Source organism: Hipposideros armiger, unplaced genomic scaffold, assembly GCF_001890085.2.
Source record: "Hipposideros armiger isolate ML-2016 unplaced genomic scaffold, ASM189008v1 scaffold_149, whole genome shotgun sequence".
Lineage (NCBI taxonomy): Eukaryota > Metazoa > Chordata > Mammalia > Chiroptera > Hipposideridae > Hipposideros > Hipposideros armiger.
Window position 1 is genome coordinate 2,266,272 of NW_017731499.1, and position 18,403 is coordinate 2,284,674.

Genomic DNA, 18,403 nt, shown 5'->3' on the forward strand with positions numbered 1-18,403 from the left:
TTTAGTGTTGAGTTGTAAGAATTCTAGATACAAGTCCCTTATCAGATATGTTATTTATAAACGTTTTCTACCATTCCGTCGGTTCGTTTTTTCCCTTTCTTAGTGGTATCCTTTGAAGCACGAAGTCTTTTTTTTTTTTTTTTTTTTTAAACCATAGGTTCCCCTCTCATCTCTCTCTTTTTCCTCCCTTGCAATTTTTGCTGAAAGAAACAGTTTACCCTGGAAGGTTTCTTTGCAGGATTTTGCTGATGTATCCTTTTGGTGTGGTTTGATATGTTTCTCAGTCTCTTTTATATCCTATACATTAGCAATTAGAATTCGCTGTATTTTTGAGTTGAAATTGTTTGAGTGGAGTCAGGGGTCAGATGGGTTGAAGGCCAAACACATTAAGTGCAAAGAACCAGGAAATGGAATGGCTCTAGGTAATGCATACACAAGATAAATGGGTATCATGAGGCCAGAAACAAATAAGATGACCATTAATAGGGAAGTGGATAAATATATGTGGGAGGGTCACATGATGGCAAACCTCAAAGACATTAAAAGGAATAAAATGGATTTATATACATCACCGTGGCTGTATCTTAACATTAACGTTCTTTAAAAAAAAAGCAGAGTTCAGAATTATACCTAAAATATAAGTGATACACATTAAAACATGCACACAAAACAGTGGTTTTGGATTCAAATATGTATGTAGGAGTAAGCAAATTGTCAGGAGGCAGGAGGTATCTACGTACCATATGTGCGTGGTTGTCTTAGGGTGAGAGGGGTCATGATTTATTTGTTTTTCTGTTAAGAATCCAGTAGGTGGGAATCTTGATTACCAGCCTCTACTAGCTAAGAAATTCTGATTTTCAGATAATGCTTTTGCTGTTACGGCGAAAGTAAACTTGTAGGGCCAGAAAGTCATTATGATTCTCAAACATTGCCTTTGATAAGACTTTACCTCGGAAGCCCTTGATGCTCCGTCAGTTACCCTGTAAAGAATTCTTAAGTTAGAACGACACTGAAACCCCCATTCCAAGGGTGGGGAAAGCCAGGCCCAGAGAAGTCAAGCAGTTTGTGGAATAGAAAAGCTGTAAGGCCCGATACACCAGGGTTTGGGGCTGAATGCGTTATTTGCTGGCGTTCTTGCTTGATGTTTATGTACATTTTGGCAGGTTTTTCTTTCCTGTTTTTTTTCTTGGCAGCTTTTTTCTTCGTTTTCTGGAATGTTGAAGGTCATGGTTTTTCTCTTTGGCGTTGACTATGTCATCTCCAGCAGTGGCTTGTGTTTGGAATAAAGAATCAGCTGAAACGAGTGAATGGAAAAAGGAATATTTGTGGTTTTCATTCAAAGCAGAAAAAGAAAAAGGGATGATATCAACCCCCGCCCAATGAAGGCCCTGGGTTGATCTATTGTGGCAGATTGTAAGAAGTAAGCGTTCCACCGTCAGCAAATATTTGGCCATCTCCTATGTGAGCAAGTGGCAATGGACTAAATGCAGTTGACACACTCCCCTGCTCCCTGTGGCATGGCTCTGCCTGGGTAACCGATAGGAAGTTAAGTTCTTAGTGCTCTTGACGTATGGAACTAAAATCTGAGGTTTTATGGGCTTTGCTAAATTCTGGCGTTGTGAACACAATTCCAGGTAAAGCACCTTCCATCCTGCCACCATTTTGTCTAGCCACAGGCCATGCGTTCTGCACGGGGGTGATACCACCCTCATGGGGTGAAAATTTTACTTGTTAACGTATATATGTCATCGATATGCAAGCAGGACATAAACAGATGTACAGTATATCTGTGGTATTAAACTTTCATGGAGGGGGTGGTTAAGGAAAAAAACCCTAAAAAGAATCCTAAGGGGGAAAGTAATGACAAAAAGGTTGTGAAGCACCCATATAGGTGGAAGTAATTTTACCATTATCATATACATTTGTATTTTGCTTTTACCCCTGACATTTCTGGATAAAACTTCAGCACATTGCTATAATATGGTCTTCGTATTGATCATTCTTATGGGCTTCAGTATCCATCATTAATCCATCATCTTGCATGTAGCACAATTTTTAAAGATTTTATTGGGGAATTGGGGAAGGGGAACAGTGTTGGGGAATTGGAGGAGGGGAACAGCCAAGTTGTTGTCCTACAATCGTAGTTGTGGAGGGCGCAGCTAGCTCAGCTCCAAGTCCAGTTGCCATCCGGCTGCCCAACGGCAGCTCGCTGCAGCTCAACTCAAGGTGCTGTGTTCAATCTTAGTTGTGGGTGGGCATAGCCCACCATCCCATGTGGGAATTGAACTGGCAACCTTGTTATTAGGAGCACTTGCTCTCACCAGCTCAGCGGCAGCTCAGCTCAGGCACAGCTCAGGCGCAGTTCACTGGCCCATGTGGGAATCAAACCGGCAACCCTGTTGCTCAGTTTGTCCTCTTAACCAACTGAGCCAGTCGCTGGCCCTGTAGCACAGTTTTTAACCACTGACTTTATGAGTGGAAACAGCTGATTCCTCCCGTCCCCCCTTTTTTTTGTTCTTATGATGAGTGATGATATGGTGAGCATTTTTGTTCAAGGTGGTTTTCATTCCTTTAGATTTTGTCTTTAGGATGATTTCCCTGAAGTAGAGTTAACATGAAAGTGTTGACCATTCTTGATTGTTCTTTCTTTCAAAATCATTGTAGTAATTTAAAGTGCTACCAGGAGGAGTGAAGGCTCTAGTGACAGCAAAGCCTGTTCAGAAACACAGGGTTCGACATTCAGCAGACATTTATTGGATGACAATTTGGTGCGTCTTCTATCACTTAGCAAAGGGCTATACTTTTGGTGTGTGTTGAAGCAAATTGCATGAACGTACCAAAGCATGCTGTGTTGGAGTCATGGATGTGTTAGCCAGGCCCCTGCAGTTGCGTGTGGCAGAAGCTGATTTCAGCACCAGTGGAATTTAAAGTGTCTTGTCATGGAAGCATTAGGGATGGGGCTTGCGTCAGGCTCAGCTGGAGTCGGGTGCTTAGAGAGTCATCAGGATTACTTTTCCGTCCAGCCCGCAGCTCTGCTTTCCTCTCTGTTGGCTCCAGCTTCTCCTCCATGGAGGCAAGATGGCTACCAGCAGCTCTGGGGTGACATCCTGCAATGTGGCAAACCCCCAGCGAAGAGTGAGCCTGTTTCCAGTTGCTCCGATAGGACTCCCAGGGCTGACTCAGCAGTCTGGCTGGCCATGTGGGCATCCTGGAACCCATCACTTGTGGCTCTGCTTGGCCAGGTCTTGACCATATGCCCCCCCAGGGCCCAAGTGTGGCGTCTGACCTACTTGTCTGCATAGAGGATGAAGTGAAGTGGGGGGAAGGGCTGTCGTAATTTCAATGGGGAAATCAGGGAAGGTGTTATCTGAGCAGAGACCTGAGGGGCGGAGAGAGCTCCTGAGCAGCTGGAAGGGATACGAACTGTCTTTTACTGACGTGGGAAGGGCTATGGCAGGAGCAGGTTTGGTTGTGGGATGGAGCAGTTTGAAGCCTCCAGGGGAGTGAGGACCCTTTCCCTGGCTCTGACTTCTGCTAGCCCATCCAGGAGCCCTCCAGGGGCCTGGCCTGGTGCTTCCTCTGTCCACTCAGCAGCGCCCTGTGGGGCTTGTGCACCCTGCCCCCCCCCCCAGCTTCCTAGGGGAGGGAACCTCACCCACTCCCATCTTATGTTTCCTTGTATACAACTGCATATTTGGGAATCTGCTCTTTTCTCCGCTATCTAAAAAAAAAAAAAAAAGAAAAAGCAAAACCAAAAATGACATTAAGGATTATTGTGAAAACAGATTATACATATAAATATACCTCCCTTGCACATTAAATATTCACATTTTTAGTATTCCACTCCTATCTTTGTTCAAAGCATATGCATTTTACATAATTACATTGAATCTACATTTGCATTAATGTTTCTACTTATAGCATTTACTCATGTTTCTTCTCTTTACAATTATTAGAAAAGGCTGCATAACATTCCACAAAATTGATGTACCACAGTTACTTAACCTTTCTCCCATTGTAGGAAAAGAAAGTATATTCCAATTATGATTTTCTAGGATGGAACTGGCAAATGTTTTCTGCAAAGGGCCAGATAATAAATATTTTCTGCTTCGCAGGCTGTCTGGTCTCTGTCCCAGCTACTCATCCCTGTTGTTGTAGGATAAAAGCAGCACAAACACCTAGTAAATGAAAGGATGTGGCTGTGTTCCAATAAAACTTTATTTAAAAAAACAGGCAGCAGCTGGATTTGGTTTGGGGCTACAGTTTGCAGACCCCTGTTCTAGAACACTGTAGGAAAAATTTGTGTGTCCACGATGCTATGTTTAGTCTGTCATCGTGTTGTAGCATAAAAAACCTGGATTCAGACAATCCTGGGTTTAACTCCCTATGGACACATTATTAAACTTCTCTGACTCTTAATTCTCTCATCAGAAAGTGGAAATGAAAGCAAGTGATGAATGTACAGTGTCTTATTCAGTACCTGGAAGATAGAGGGACTGGTGAAATAGTTATTTGTTCCTTTTCTCATTTCCCCCAGTCCTCCTCCTTAGCTTGGTTTCTAAGATGCCAGGAAGGTATTTTGATACTTTTGTAGTGTTTGGATTTCCTGCTACTTTGCTTTTCAAGAACATAGCACACCAATGATACATTGTTACTGGTGGTGTATACCTGTTGCCCCATAGCTTTACCAACACTGGGGAACTTCCTATTAGATGTTTCTTGGTGGCATTAGTGGTTACACAATGATAACATGTGGCAGTTAATTTAGTAAGTATGTAACGTGCATTTCTCCAGCCATGGGGGAAGATACACTTTCTCTTTCAACTGTTTGCACACTGCCATTTTAATGTTTTTTCTACAATAGAGATTGGCAAACTGGGCCAGCCACCTGTTTTATAAATAAAGCTTTATTGGAACATGCTACACCCATTCTTTTACTGTTTTCTGTGGCTGCTTTCACATGATGATGGCAGAATTGAGTAGCTGTGTCAGAGACCTTATGGCCTGGGAAGCCTAAGATATTTACCATTTGCTCTTTACAGAAACTGTTTGTTGACCCCTGCTCTGGAGTAAATTCTTTGCCCATTTATAAATCCGCTGTTGACTTAGTCTTTGATCTTAGACATCACATGCCCGCTCGGATGGCCTGAGCTCATCTGTCTCGTAGCAGAGCTGCCCCTTTCCATTGTGTGGTGGCGGACAGTCTGTCCTTTTGTCCTGGCCCAGCTGTGCCACTCTACCCCACAATACAGGGAACCAGCACCCTGACTTTGGGGACGAATGCTTGTCCATTTTATCTGTTCACGTGCTGGTGCTTGAGCAGACCAAGCTGCTACTTTATTCCGTGCTTTACGTATACAAGCTGCTGCTGTGGCCTGGCCCTTTCTGGCCCAATCTGGTCCTCTCCATTTACAGCAGGCACTTAGGGAGCCATGGAACTCCCCTTGGGAGTCTTGACTCAACAACTGTTGAGTTCCTTCTGTGATAAAGGGTGTGTTAAGGCTTCCTTCCATACACGAGAAAGCTTACCACCCAGGGCTGGCATAAGGAGCAGGCTTCTGATTCCCCATAATCCTCTCTGCTATGGGGATTAGACCAGGGGTGTGGTGTGGCTGGAGGGCTGCAGAGCCCAGTGCAGAGAGCAGTGGGGGACTCTCAGTGGGAGGGTTTCTCAGTGGAGGTGACATTGGAGCCAACTGTCGGGAGCTTGGTTTGTCTTTGGTGCCCTTTGTGGAAGGAGCCCTTTTTCTGTCAGAAGTTGAGCTGCCTGAGAGGTAATTTGGTCTTGTGGAGGTTGAAAGACATGGGTTTTGGGGTAAACGTTGGGTCTGCCACCTCTGAGCTGTTTCTTGGTCAGTGTCTTCAAGCCTCAGTTCCTTTATCTGTCATGATGGGGCTGCCAGCACCCATGTTATGGTGGATGTAAAGGTTTAATGTCTAGCTCAGAAGGACACATCGGTAGAAGATCTGGCCCCTAGGCCTGTTGTATTTGGCTCATGAAGAGTTGGCTGAAACACTTCTCTAAAAAGAGTATAATTAGGTGCCAAGTGATTGACATGACAATCTGAATTTCCAGCTTCTCCTAGGAAACTGGGCAATGGGGCAGTGCTGTACTGGTGCTGCTGGGAGGCGCTGTCAGCTGGCGCTGAGTAGCAGCTGCCATCCCTACAAGGGCACCTGCCTTGGTCCCTGCAGTCCCCACGTTGTCCTGTCCTCTGCCTTCCCTCCCACATCACTCGTTTCCATCCTCTGCCTGACCCTGTAGGATTGGAGGGGTCCAACCTTGGTCTCATACATGCCTCTGGTCTATATCGGACAGCCCTTTCTGCACCCCAATTTCACTTCTGCTTTCTTTCCATCTCTTTATTTGAAACGGTGGTGGCTTTTGGGGGTGGTGGAAATTAAATGACAAAAGCAACAGCACTAAACTCTCCTTTGAGTTGAGAGTACCAGGCATTCTCAAATGTCTGCAAATGTGACTGAGTATAACTTCTACCAGCAATGAATGATGTACCTGTCCCCTGCAAGGCTCTGATATGGGGTGCTGGTTATAGGGTGATGGAAGATGGGGACACAGTGAAAATGTGGCCTGGTCTGCAGCCTGCTGGGGATTCCTAATGTGTAACTATCTTGCTGTGGGGTGGCTGTAAAGTCTGGAAAGGTAGACACTTTTAATTTTTAACCCCCCCCCCTTTCTCCCATTAATTCTGCTAGGGCAGTGGTCCGCAAACTGGCCTCTGGGGTAAATCCAGCCCAAACCCTGTTTTTGTAAACAGCAGTGCTCATTCATGGGTGTATTCTCGATGGCTGCTTTCCAGATGAAGGGCAGAGTTGAGAAGTTGTGATAGCAACCATAAGACCTGCAAAACCTGAACTATTTACTCTTTACAGAAAAAGTTTGTGGACCATTGTTGCAGGGTACATGAAAGGCACAGTTTTATTCAGTGACAACCAGGAACACCCATCGCCTGAGATAGCTCACCACGTGCTTATGCCGGTTTGATGGAAGTGCCATGTTAATTTCAGTTTTGCAGGGTGCATTGAAAGAATCATATAATATCATGGCGTGTAGCATGTGTTTGTTCTGTGATGCCAGGAAGTCTCCCTCCATTGTGTGTTCACCTGTGCTTCCAGGTGTTATGGCCTCTGTGCATAACAGGGAGACAGTTCAGTGCAGGAAAGGTGAAGGAAACAGGAACGTAAGGGCATGGGGCCGGAGCTTGGAATAGTGGTGGCCGCGGGTGGCTCTCAGCGGGAAGAGCTGTGCTGGGCAGGGCAGCAGAGAAATGAGGTTGCAGCTGGAAGGGCATGTGGGAGCAAGGCATGGCTTTCATTAAATTGGGGGGAGATATGTGGATATCCTTGAAAGCCATAGGAGTTGCGTAGATGAGCAGAAAAAGTTGGCAGTGTAGGAAAAAGTGGGAGAGTTGCGAGAATATGTCTGAGCAGATGAGAAAAGACTGGATTCAGAGCACAGTGGAGGTTTAAGCTATTTAAGCTCTCGGAGCCTCAGTCTCATCATCTGTGAAATAGGATAATCAAACCTACTTTAGGGCAGCATTTCCTAACTGCGGCACCCTGGACGTCCTGGACTGGATAATTCTGTTGGGGGGCTGTCCTGTGCGCTGTAACACCCCTGGCCTCCACCCACTAGAAGCCAGTAGCACCCTTCCAGTTGTGCCAAAAACGTCTCCAGATGTTGCCGAATGCCCTTTGGGGTGTGTGGGGTGAAAGCACCCTGGTTGAGAATCGTTCTTCAGTGGACCCCCTTATAAATATAAGTGAACCTTGAAGTCCCCTCATTTGAGTGGCCTGTTTCTTGTTAGGAGCGTGACTGATGCAGAAGCTAAGGACCTCCTAGGATCAGACTCTCCCCTCAGTGTATCAGAAATGTGAAAGAGAAATGAGTGTGGGGTGATTCGACGTGGGCGCTGGGTGCTAGCTGGAGCTGTCTCGTCCTACCCATCCGGCTGTAGTGTCCCTTTGGCTTGGGATGTACCCTGGCCAATATTTACCTGTTGCAACCCTTGCCATAAAATTATTTTTTTATTGAGGTGAAATTCACATAGCATAAAACCGTTTATGGTTTTAATGCCATTTAAACAATTAACAATTGTTATTAGAAATTTAACAATTATAAAAATGATTACCCACATTTAAGTGGACAGTTCAGTGGCATTTGGCACATTCACAATGTCATGCAACTACCACCTCTAGTTCCAAAGCATTGTCATCACCCCAAAAGGAAACCCCGTGCCGACTAAGCAGTTGGGTTTTGTCTGAATGGATTTACTGACTCTGGTCCTCCCATTTTTAAAGCACGGCTCAAGTCCCTGCCTTTTCAGGAAGCCTTTCCAGCCCCCAGCAGAACGAGGCATGTGGCGTGTGGAAGGAGCCCTGGACCGGGGCAGGCAGACGGGGTCGCACCTCGGATGCAGCACTTGCTTTGTTGCGTGGCCTGGGGCAGAATTCCCGGCGTGCAGTGGGCACCCAAAGAAGATTGCCCTCTTTTTCTTTTCTCCCATACGCCTGCTTAGCGCACTGCAGGGATTAGCCTTACACCCCAGAAACGCCTGGCACTTTACCTCTGCTACTGTGTGGAGAGGCAGGGAAACCCCGCTATGTAAGTGCGTGCGCAGCCCGATCAAGTGGCCTAACTCCTCTGTGGGTGAGAACTACACGCACCTTGACCTCCAGGGCTGTTGCAAGGATTAGAGAAGGACCACACACAGAGTGCCTGGTGTGTGTTGCTCGTTTTCCCTCCCCCGATGCCGTGGACCCTTTCCCACTTTTTCACCCTCCCAGGGCAGTGAACTTGGATTGAATTGCTTTGCCTGTGCTTTGGAGAGAAGTTAGCCAGTTGAAAGAATTCTCAGAGCCAGAGGTCTTATGCCACCACCACCACCAATAATAGCTAACATGTATAAAGTGCTTGGTATATAATTGGCACTGTTGTGGTTCATGATAAATATTTACTCATTTAACAGACCTAGGAGGTGCAGAGAGGTTAAGTAACTTGCCCATGGTCACACAGCTGGTGTTGTAGGAATCGAACCTGGGCTCGCCCATTCTTAACCCCTGCCCGTCTCCCCAAGAGGTCAGTGAAGGCTGGATGTTTGTGGTAAAAATCAATGTAGGATCCTCAAGATTCTAAACATTCACAATAATAGGGCTGCACCTGAACCAGGTGAGTGGTTTTCACACATACCTGTGATGTCTGAGTTAGAGGCCTAGGGGGTCCCTGCATTGCTCTGACAGGTTTGTGGACCCCTGGGGGGGGTATTTCCTGGGGTGCCTTTGCATATTCTATTTTCATTTTGGTGGTGATCTCACAAGAAATTAAAAAGAAATCTGTCCTGGCTTATCTTATTGACAGTATTGACTGAGGTCCCTGGAGAAGGAAGGAATCAGGACAGCCGGGGTTTTACCAGGAATCGTTTCCAAACCCGCAGTGGGGCTGTCGCTGCAGGTTTGTTTACAGGGGTCAGGCCGAGCAAGATTTAGAGTTGGCCCAGCCTGGAGCCGGTGGACTTGAAACTGAATTCTCCTTCTAGCACTTCCCAGGCCTTGGGTGAAGGTCTTTTCCTCTCTGAGTCTCAGTGCTCTGGCGAATGGAGCCACATTCCCTTCCTTGTCAAGGATGAAATGTGTCCCTTAGTGGCTTAGCCCACAGTTGAGCTCAGCAGGTGGGCACCGGTCTGACTGGAGGCTTCTCACAGACTCTGGCAGGTGCGCTGTGTTCTCTTTGTCACTGGGAGGAGGTAAGACAGAGCCGTGTTGCTCTGCCAGCCCGTCTCCACCGAGGCCCCATGCTGGCAGACTGCAGAGCGAGGGGCGGGGAACTCATGCAGAGGCCTGGTGCTCAGGGAAGGGAAATGACTGTCCCTGTCACATGGTCAGCCAGCAGCCCGGCCGGGATGAGGACTCCTGATGCCTTGTGACTTCCCGCTAGGGCTCCTTCCACTTCTTCTCATGGCCGGGGGCTTCCGGGCCACGCTCTGCAGCCGATGGGTGGTCCCAAGGCCGCCTGTGCACCCTCCACCCTGCCAGACCCCTTCTCCTCATCCCTGTTCAGGGCTAGGATGGTCACAGGTGCCCCTTCTGAGGTCCGGGTGGTCTCACTGGAGTGCACTTCTGCAAAGAGATGGCATCCAGGCAGGCTGAGTGCTGGGCTGAGGCCTCACAACCTCAGCTGGCTTCTCTGTAGAGAACAGGCTTTTCTTTCCACCACGAAGAGAGACATCGCACAGCACGGCAGAGGAGTCTGCTGACATCTCATCTAGAAAACGTAGCGGCAGCAAGATATGGTAGTGAAGACCCAGGGTCACCATGCGTGTCATTACGGGGAGGTGCTAAACGCTCGCGATTCAAACGCAGCGTCAGCATCACCTGGGAGATGGTGAGAGACGCAGAATCCCGGGCCTACCCCAGACCTGCTGGATCCAACCTGCCTTTTAACAAGACCCCAGGGAACTCTTGCGCACGTGAAAGCTGGAGAATCACTGCACTAAAAATAATCAGCAGTGAGATCATGGAGATGTTGATTTTCCTTGTCCATTTTCCCTGATTTGTCGCTGTCTTTTTCTTTCACATGAATTACTCTTTTATTGTGGTAAAATACACACACCTTAAAATTTACCATCTTAACCATTTTTTAAGCATACAGCTCAGTGGTATTAAATATATTCACATTGTTGTGCAGCCATCACCGCCATCCATTCCCACAATTCTTTTCCTCTTGCAAAAACTGAAACTCTATACCTATGAAACAACAACTCCCCATTCCTCCCTCCCCCAGCCCTGGCAACCACCGTTCTCCTTTCTGTCTCTATGAATTTGACTACCCTGAGTGCCGCATATAAGTGGAATCCTACCGTGTCTGTTTTCTTGCGACTGGCTTATTTCACTCAGCACAATGTCCTCAGGGTTCATCCAGGTTGTAGCATGTGTCAGAATTTCCTTCCTTTTTAAGGCTGAATAATAGTCCACTGTGTGGATGCACCACGTGTAGCTTATCCATTCACTTGTCAGTGGACACTTGCATTGCTTCCATGTTTTAGCTACTGTGAATAATGCTGCTACGAACATGGGTGTGCATATCTCTCTTCAAGACCCTGTTTTTGGGTACATACCCAGAAGTGGTACTGCTGGGTCATATCGTAATTCTGTTATTACGTGAATTACATTTATGACCAGAAAAAAACAGCGAAGGCACTTCTGGGATGAACACCTTGTCAGGTTTCCAGTTGGCATTTGCCCAAGGGCACGTAGCGTTGTTGGGTACAGTACTTGCAAAAAGAAAAAGAAAGCCTGACTTCTCTATTGTGGTGTTAGAGAGAGAAGAACAGAAACTAAACCGTCTGCTAAACAGAGCAGCATTTATTGATAGACTAGGTGTCAAGAGAGATGTTTGAGGGCCTTGGGTGGGTGGGGTCTCCATCATGAGTGGCACTTCAAGATGGTCTTATCTGGTGGGAACTATGTATAGGCTATACTTTCTCAGAATCTCTTCCAGGAAAAAGAGCAATGGCAGTGTTTGGGGGGTCAGCTGCATCACTCTGTGCCTACGGAGTGTCTACTAAGCGGCATTATCCCCAGGCTTGGGGTGAGGCAAGTTTTGGGCAGTAGTCCTAACACAGGCCTTTGAGTCTTGAGTCAGGGTCAGAGTTCCACGAATTAGTGTTCAAGTTAGAACAAAACCTAAACCCGTGTCGCCGTGGTCCACGAGGCCCTTTGTGACTGGCACCTGCCTGCCTGTCTGATCTTTAGCTTCCCGTTTTTGCTTTTTGATCAAGTCACAGCGGACTTCCTTCCTGGCCTCGGAAGACCAGAAGCCACGCGTGTCCCTGCCTCCTGAGCTCTCCCCTGGCTGTTTGCTCTGCCTGGAATGCTGGTCTCCCATATCTTTCCATGGCTGCTCCTTTGAATAAAGGGCTCAGCTCAATGTCACCTGTGCAGAGAGGCTTTCCATGGCCGCCCTGGCTTGTGTGGCCCTCTCGCTCCCTCCCTGTCTCATCAGCCCATTTGGCTTCTCTTCCTAGTATGACCCTCTAACATCGTCTCCTTTGTTACTTTCCTTAGATACTACCGTATTTGCCGGCGTATAAGATGATTTTTTGGCCCTGAAAAATATGCCTCCAAGTGGGGGGTCGTCTTATACGCCAGGTACACTTCAGATAGACTGCCCATAGTGCTTGCCCTGTGCCATAGTGGCCTCCCGATGCCCGCCCACTTCATTCCACATACCGTTCAGGCATCAGCAGCGCTGCTGGGTGTATGCTCGGCTGTTATGCGATTTTGCTGTTATGCGATTTTACCACACTCGCAAAATCGCACACAGCCGACCATATAACAAACTCTGTATTTTGAGTGGAAATGTTAGGGGGTCGTCTTATACGCCGAGTCGTCTTATACGCCGGCAAATACGGTACTTGTTTCTTTCTAATGGAACTCTGGCTCCATAAGAAGATGGCTCTTTATACCATGTAACCCCTGGGTCCCAGCACTTAGAACATTGTCTGGCACACAGGAGAAGTTAAATACTGCACACAGTTGCTTGTCTTCTGTGAGCTTCAGTTTCCCCATCTGAGGTGTGGGGACCCTAATACCTGGCTTGTAGGGTGGTTGTGAAAATTACAGGACATCATCCATGCAGAGCCCTCACTTGAGTGCCTGGCATACAGGAAGTGTTCAACACAAAGTCACAACTGTTATTAACCCGGTGGCCCTGGCATGACTTGGATGAATCGTTGGCTATCTCTATGGTGATGCCCTGCTGGCACCCCTTTGAGTTGCCTGGGAGGGAGGCAGCTTGGTGGCAGCCCTAGGCCTGCGGCTTGGAGTATCTGCTGTTGTCACCAGAAGTTGAGTCTCCTTTGAAACGACTGTGTTATGTATGTGTCTGCGTCGTAACACGTACCCGTGTCTTTGTTGGTTGGAGTCAGCGGGCTTCTTGTGGACATCAGATGTAGCTCTGACGATGTGCTTCGAAGTGTCCCAGACCTCCTTACATGGAAGTACAGTGTATGCCACGTGCATCGCTTGGGAATCCTTTTGGCCGCGAGTAACAGCCCAGCATACGGTAGTTTGAACAAATGGGCTTATTTGTTGTGTTAGAGGGAGGAGCTGCCCAGCACTGGCTCAGCAGCAAAACGACGTCAGGGCTGGTGTCTTTGCGGTGCGCTTGGCCTTCACCGCTTCATGGAACCAAGAGGTTGCTTGGCTCCACCCTACGTGTTTACGATTGAGGCATGAAGGATGGCAGAAGGAATGAGGAAGCTGTTAACAGCTTTTTATCAGGATGGTATACTTTTCCCAGAATCCCCCAGTGCACGTCTGCTTACACCTTGTTAGCTAGGACTTCTTAACGTCGGCCTTATAAGAGAGGCTTAGAAAAGGAGTAATTAGTTTTTCAGCGTGTACTGAGGAAGGTAGCATTTTGGAGATGATGAAGAGGTCAGCCTATGAGCAGAGCCTGCCATACTAGGAAACCTATATTTTAAGTTAGGCTATTGGTTCTCAATTGGGGGCAGTATTGTCCCCCAGTGGACATTTGGCCACTGGAGACATTTTGTTGCCACAACTTGTGTGTGTGTGTGTGTGTGTGTGTGTGTGTGTGTGTGTGTGCGTGTGCGCATGCACACACACACATGCACTAATGGTATCCAGTGGGTAGAGAAGCCAGGGGTGCTGGTAGACATCCCACAATTCGTAGGGCAGCCCCCACCACAGAGAATTATCTGGCCCAAATGTGATCTAGCACCAAAGTTGAGAAACCCTGAATTAGACCATTGTTCAAATTTGGGGACCATCGTTTAGCTCTTTCCCGTGATGCAGTAACCTGGAAATGGCCAAACTTCATCAAAACGATGTAGATTATTAATACCTGGCCTTGTTATTGACATTATTAAAGAGAAGGCTGATACTAGTAGGGCACAACCATATACCATATGTCAGAAAGTCTTAATAGAAGGCTAATGTCAAACAGAACTAATTAAGTCTCGTTGCATTTTAGGATCACAGAACAATGACATGAAAAGACAATTTCTGCTGGAGCGACTGCTGGATGCAGTGAAACAGGTAAGAAGAAAGCTCACGTTTGACCTTGAGATCAAGTAAGAGCGTCATGACTCACAGAAGTCATTTCTGTCCTTCTATATGGACAGACTTACCCCCCGCCCCCCCTTGCATCTGGGAACAGCGAGACTAGTGGTTTGGTAGAGCGGGGAAGGCGGTCAGAGGTGGGATGGAGGTGCTCCTGTGTCCCAACCTTCTGAAGCTCTCTGGAGGACCACGTCAGGGATGTCCCTTTGAGGAGGGCACTGATGTGGGCTTCAAAATCTCATTTCCAAGCAGTTGTGTTGTAGGGCAGCTCCTACGGGTGCTGAGGTGGTGGTTGGAGTTAGGATCCTGTGAGCACCGCACAGAGGCAGCAGGGATGCGCCACGCCCAGGACCCTGGATCCTGCAGAGCTCTGCTCTGATTGGCCGATGCTATTTTTGATGCCTGGCTTTGGGCCGGGTGGGAAGTGAGCTTTGACAGGAGCTGGCATCGGTTTGCCTGCCTGTATGGACCGGATATGCACCATCAACAGCATGCTCATCACATGCTGGGCTCTCTGCTGAGTGCTTGACATTAAGCGCCCCAGCAGCCCTGCGAGATTGTTCCTACAATTATTTCCATTTTACAGCTAAAGAAACTGAAGCTCAGAAAGGTCCAGTAATTTGCGGAACGTGTCATAGTAAATAAACAGCAGAGTTAGGATCTGGCCTTGGGAAATGTAGGTAGCTCACGTTTTAGAAGGGGCTGCTGACAGTTACATGTAATCACAATATAGGGAGATAAGTACTTTAGCAGAGGTGCGTGTTGAGTGTTGATGTGAGCCCAGAGAATTTAGCATCTGCGCAAGCCTTGGGCAACCTGATGTGGTGGTAAAGACACAGGCCCAGGCGTAGCAGGGGTCGAATGCCACTTCGTCTCCCCATAGCTGTGTGTGCTGGGACTGGGACAACTCATCAAGCCTCTCCGGGCACCCTCTTCTCCGTAAGAGGGCCACTGATCTCCACAGGGCCGTGGGGGGAACTGCATTTGTTACAGTGGGTGAAGGCCTGCCCAGCCCCTGGTCCACTGTAAATTCGGAGCCCATGTTATTCGTTTCTTCTTTCTTTGCTCCAAAAAATGGAAACTATGACAAGGTGAGAAGGCAAGTGGAACCACTTTAAATGTAGCCGTTAAACAGAAATACATTGGAGCTTATGCCCAGAGTGCTGTTATTATTTTGGGTGATGAAAGTGTTGTATTTTTGCCTTTAAACAGTCAACTTTATTGAGGTATAATTTGCACACAATAAAATACACCAATTTTAAGTGTGTAGTTCTGAGTGTTGACAATGTATCATTTAAAATTGTGTTTGTGTGTGTGTGTGTGTGTGTGTGTGTGTGTGTGTAGTTTTTGGATGATGAGTTCAGGAATCTGGTAAGCCTGCTACCCACAGTGTAGATTCTACATCTTTCTAAAAGAGTAGTGGTGATGGTTGCACAATATTGTGAACTGAATTGTATAACTAAAAATGGTTGAATTGGTAAAGTGTATGCTATCACTATTTTGCTACAATTAAAAAAAAAAAAGAAAAAAGGAGAATACTTTGCTTTCATTTGTACCCACTCTGGGTAAATTGTTGCTCAGCACAACCAGACGACTTGTTTGAAGCATGATTCACGCTGTCATCATTTTCTAGTCAGTCATAACAGCTTTGGGGCCCTGTCAACAGGGACCCATCACTGCAGATTTGTGGCAGTTTTGATTATTGCCTGTTCAGAGCTCTGTGTTGGCTGCTGACACATAGAAGAAGCTTCCCAGATAATGTGCGGAAGGCCGTGTTTTCCTCTCTGTGTTGTTTTTCTCCAAAACTCACTTCTGTACACGTGGGTGATAAGGGCTTCCTTTACATGGTGGCTGGAAGGCTGGGGTGTCCATTGTCTTCCGTCTTGGGCTGACACCCAGGGCAGTGGGAGGCCCTGGGGTTTCTGGCCCTGTGCCCCCCAAGACCCTGAGGCCTGTGTGGGCCGTTGTGTGATGTTTGAGTGTCCTATCCCAACAGCTGGTCTCAGCAGCTTCTTTTTCCGTGCAGTGCCAGATCCGCTTTGGAGGGAGAAAGGAGATTGCCTCGGATTCCGACAGCAGGTAAATATGTCATTTCTAAAACCATTTACCATCACGAGCAAAAAGGTGAACAGAGATGCCAGCTTCTGTATTCTGCCTGTGCAGCCACGCGGTGCTGCGGTTAAATGTGGGTGACCTGTAGCTGTCTCTGCAGTGACTAGCCTAAAGTATTCCCAGCTTCCCATGGTTCTCCTTCTTGGATTCTGTCCGGAGGGAATTACTTGAAATACCTTCCTGCATACCATTATTTTTAGGGTGACTTACAATGACGAAAACTTGGAAATCGAAATGCTTGGCAATTGGGAAATGGTTAGTAAAGTGCAGTGCATCAGTAGAATGACATATTATATAGCCCTTAAATTGATGTCCGTACAGAATTTGTTTTGAGCAGGAAATGCGTATGCAGAATTTAAAAATTATATATTTAGTAAAATTAACAGCAGGATGCAAAGTTACATGGACACAGAGTGATCCTAGCCGTTAGTCAACTTGGGCAACAAATGGACCCAAACGTGGACAGAGGTAATGTTGGAGTTAAGGATATTGGAAATCTTTATAATTCCTGATATTTTTCATATTTTATACTGTGATTGTGTGTTCCTTTTATAATTAAAAAAAAAAGTCCTAAAAATTGCCACTGACCTTTGTGACCCAGGAAAAGCTGGCATAATGGCATGAAGCTTATAACATTGACTGGAGGGGACAGAAAGGTGTTGGCAAAATCAAGAAAAGACACACAGGCATTTGCTGGAAATGCTCTGTGAAGCCACTGTGAGCCTACCTGTGCTCTGTAGTCTTGGAGGGCCAGGATGCACATTCCTGCAAAGGAGGGGAGGGAAGTCGCTGGCTCAGCAGTCTGCTCCTTCTGGAGACTGTCCACGTCCCCACCCTCTTACCCCAGCCCACCCAGCAGAACCAGTTCCCTCCTCTGCCCTCTCACACCCTTGTTCTCCTGGGACACTTTACCAGCCATGAGCAAAGCATGTAGCTCTACATGTCAGCAGAGCTGTGGGGACTTTGGAAACGGGTGCAGATGTAAAATCATGCCCCCTCCCTTACACGCTCTACCTGTTCTTTGTTTCTTAGTAGTTTTTCTCCATAGCACTTGTCACCGACTTAACAGACTGTACATTATGCTTTCTAATTTTGTTTATTTCTGTCTCCCATACCATAACGTCAGCTCTGCGCCGGCAGGGAGGTTATGCTGTCTTGTCCATGATGTATCCCCAGTGCCTAGAAGCATCTAGAAGGTACCCAGTCAAGATTCATTGTCTGGTCGAGTGTGTGTGTTGCATCGCACCATGGTCAAGTGTTTAAATATCTGTGCCACCGCGAGGCTTGTGAGCTTTGAGAGCAGAGGGCATCCTCTCCATTTTTTTACTTCTCTGTGTGTGGCACCAACATTTTGGGGCTGTCACACATTAGCTTCCCAGGACACATCTGTGGCGTTAGATCACTTGACTGATGTATTGCTTCAGTCTTCCCAGGGGGCTGTGGGTGTCCCCTGGGCAGGCTGGTGTGAGCGTGCGTGGCTTTGAACCTCGGCCCTTCTTTCCAGCTGTGTCACCCCTCAGAGCCCCCAAATTAGGTCTACTGTGATATTGCGATTTATAATAAGAAATGTATGTTTTTTGTTCTTTGTCCTCATTCCTGGCACTGAGCTCTTAAAACGCCTGGAATTTCCAAAGTGATGATAGCCATAAAGGTGTCTTTTGTTATGTCTATGTAGTGACTTTCCTGAAATCACCAAAGATGGGGGCTGGTTGTCAGGAGAGCCAACCATATGATTAGGAGGTTGGAACTTTCAGTCCCAACCCCCACCTCTGCCGAGCAGAGAGAGGCTGGACATTGAGTTCAGCCATCAATGCCAATGGTTTAATCAGCCATGCTTAGGTAATGAAGCCTGCATAGAAACCCAAAAGGACTGAGTTCAGAGAGCTTCCGGGCGGTGAGTGCTGGGAGGTGCCCGGATTGTGGCCTGCTCAGAGGGGGCGTGGAAGCTCCCTGCCCCTTCCCCACACCTTGCCCTGTGCATCTCTTCCATCTGGCTGTTCCAGAGTTACCTTCTTTTCTAAAAAACCTGGTGATCTAATAAGTACAATGTTTCCCTGAGTTCTGTGAGCCGCTCTAGCAAATGAATCAAACCCAAGGAAGAGGTCGTGGGAACCTCTGAGATAGATGGCTAGTCAGCCCGAAGCATAGGACACAACCTGGACTTGTGACTGTCATATGAAGTCAGGGG

At 47.2% G+C, this 18,403-nt stretch overlaps 1 protein-coding gene across 2 annotated transcripts in view; it reads left to right on the top strand.

Annotated features, from left to right (window-relative positions):
- SNX29 (sorting nexin 29) overlaps positions 1–18,403 on the top strand; it is a 482,345-nt gene that overhangs the window by 3,482 nt on the left and 460,460 nt on the right. Inside the window, exons 2-3 of one of the 2 annotated variants that reach the window (XM_019650893.1) lie at positions 14,015–14,079; positions 16,130–16,182. In XM_019650893.1, coding sequence (XP_019506438.1) covers positions 14,015–14,079; positions 16,130–16,182 — 118 coding nt within the window. Of the gene's footprint in view, positions 1–14,014; positions 14,080–16,129; positions 16,183–17,341; positions 17,412–18,403 lie in introns of those variants that run through there. The other variant, XM_019650895.1, reaches the window with a different exon arrangement.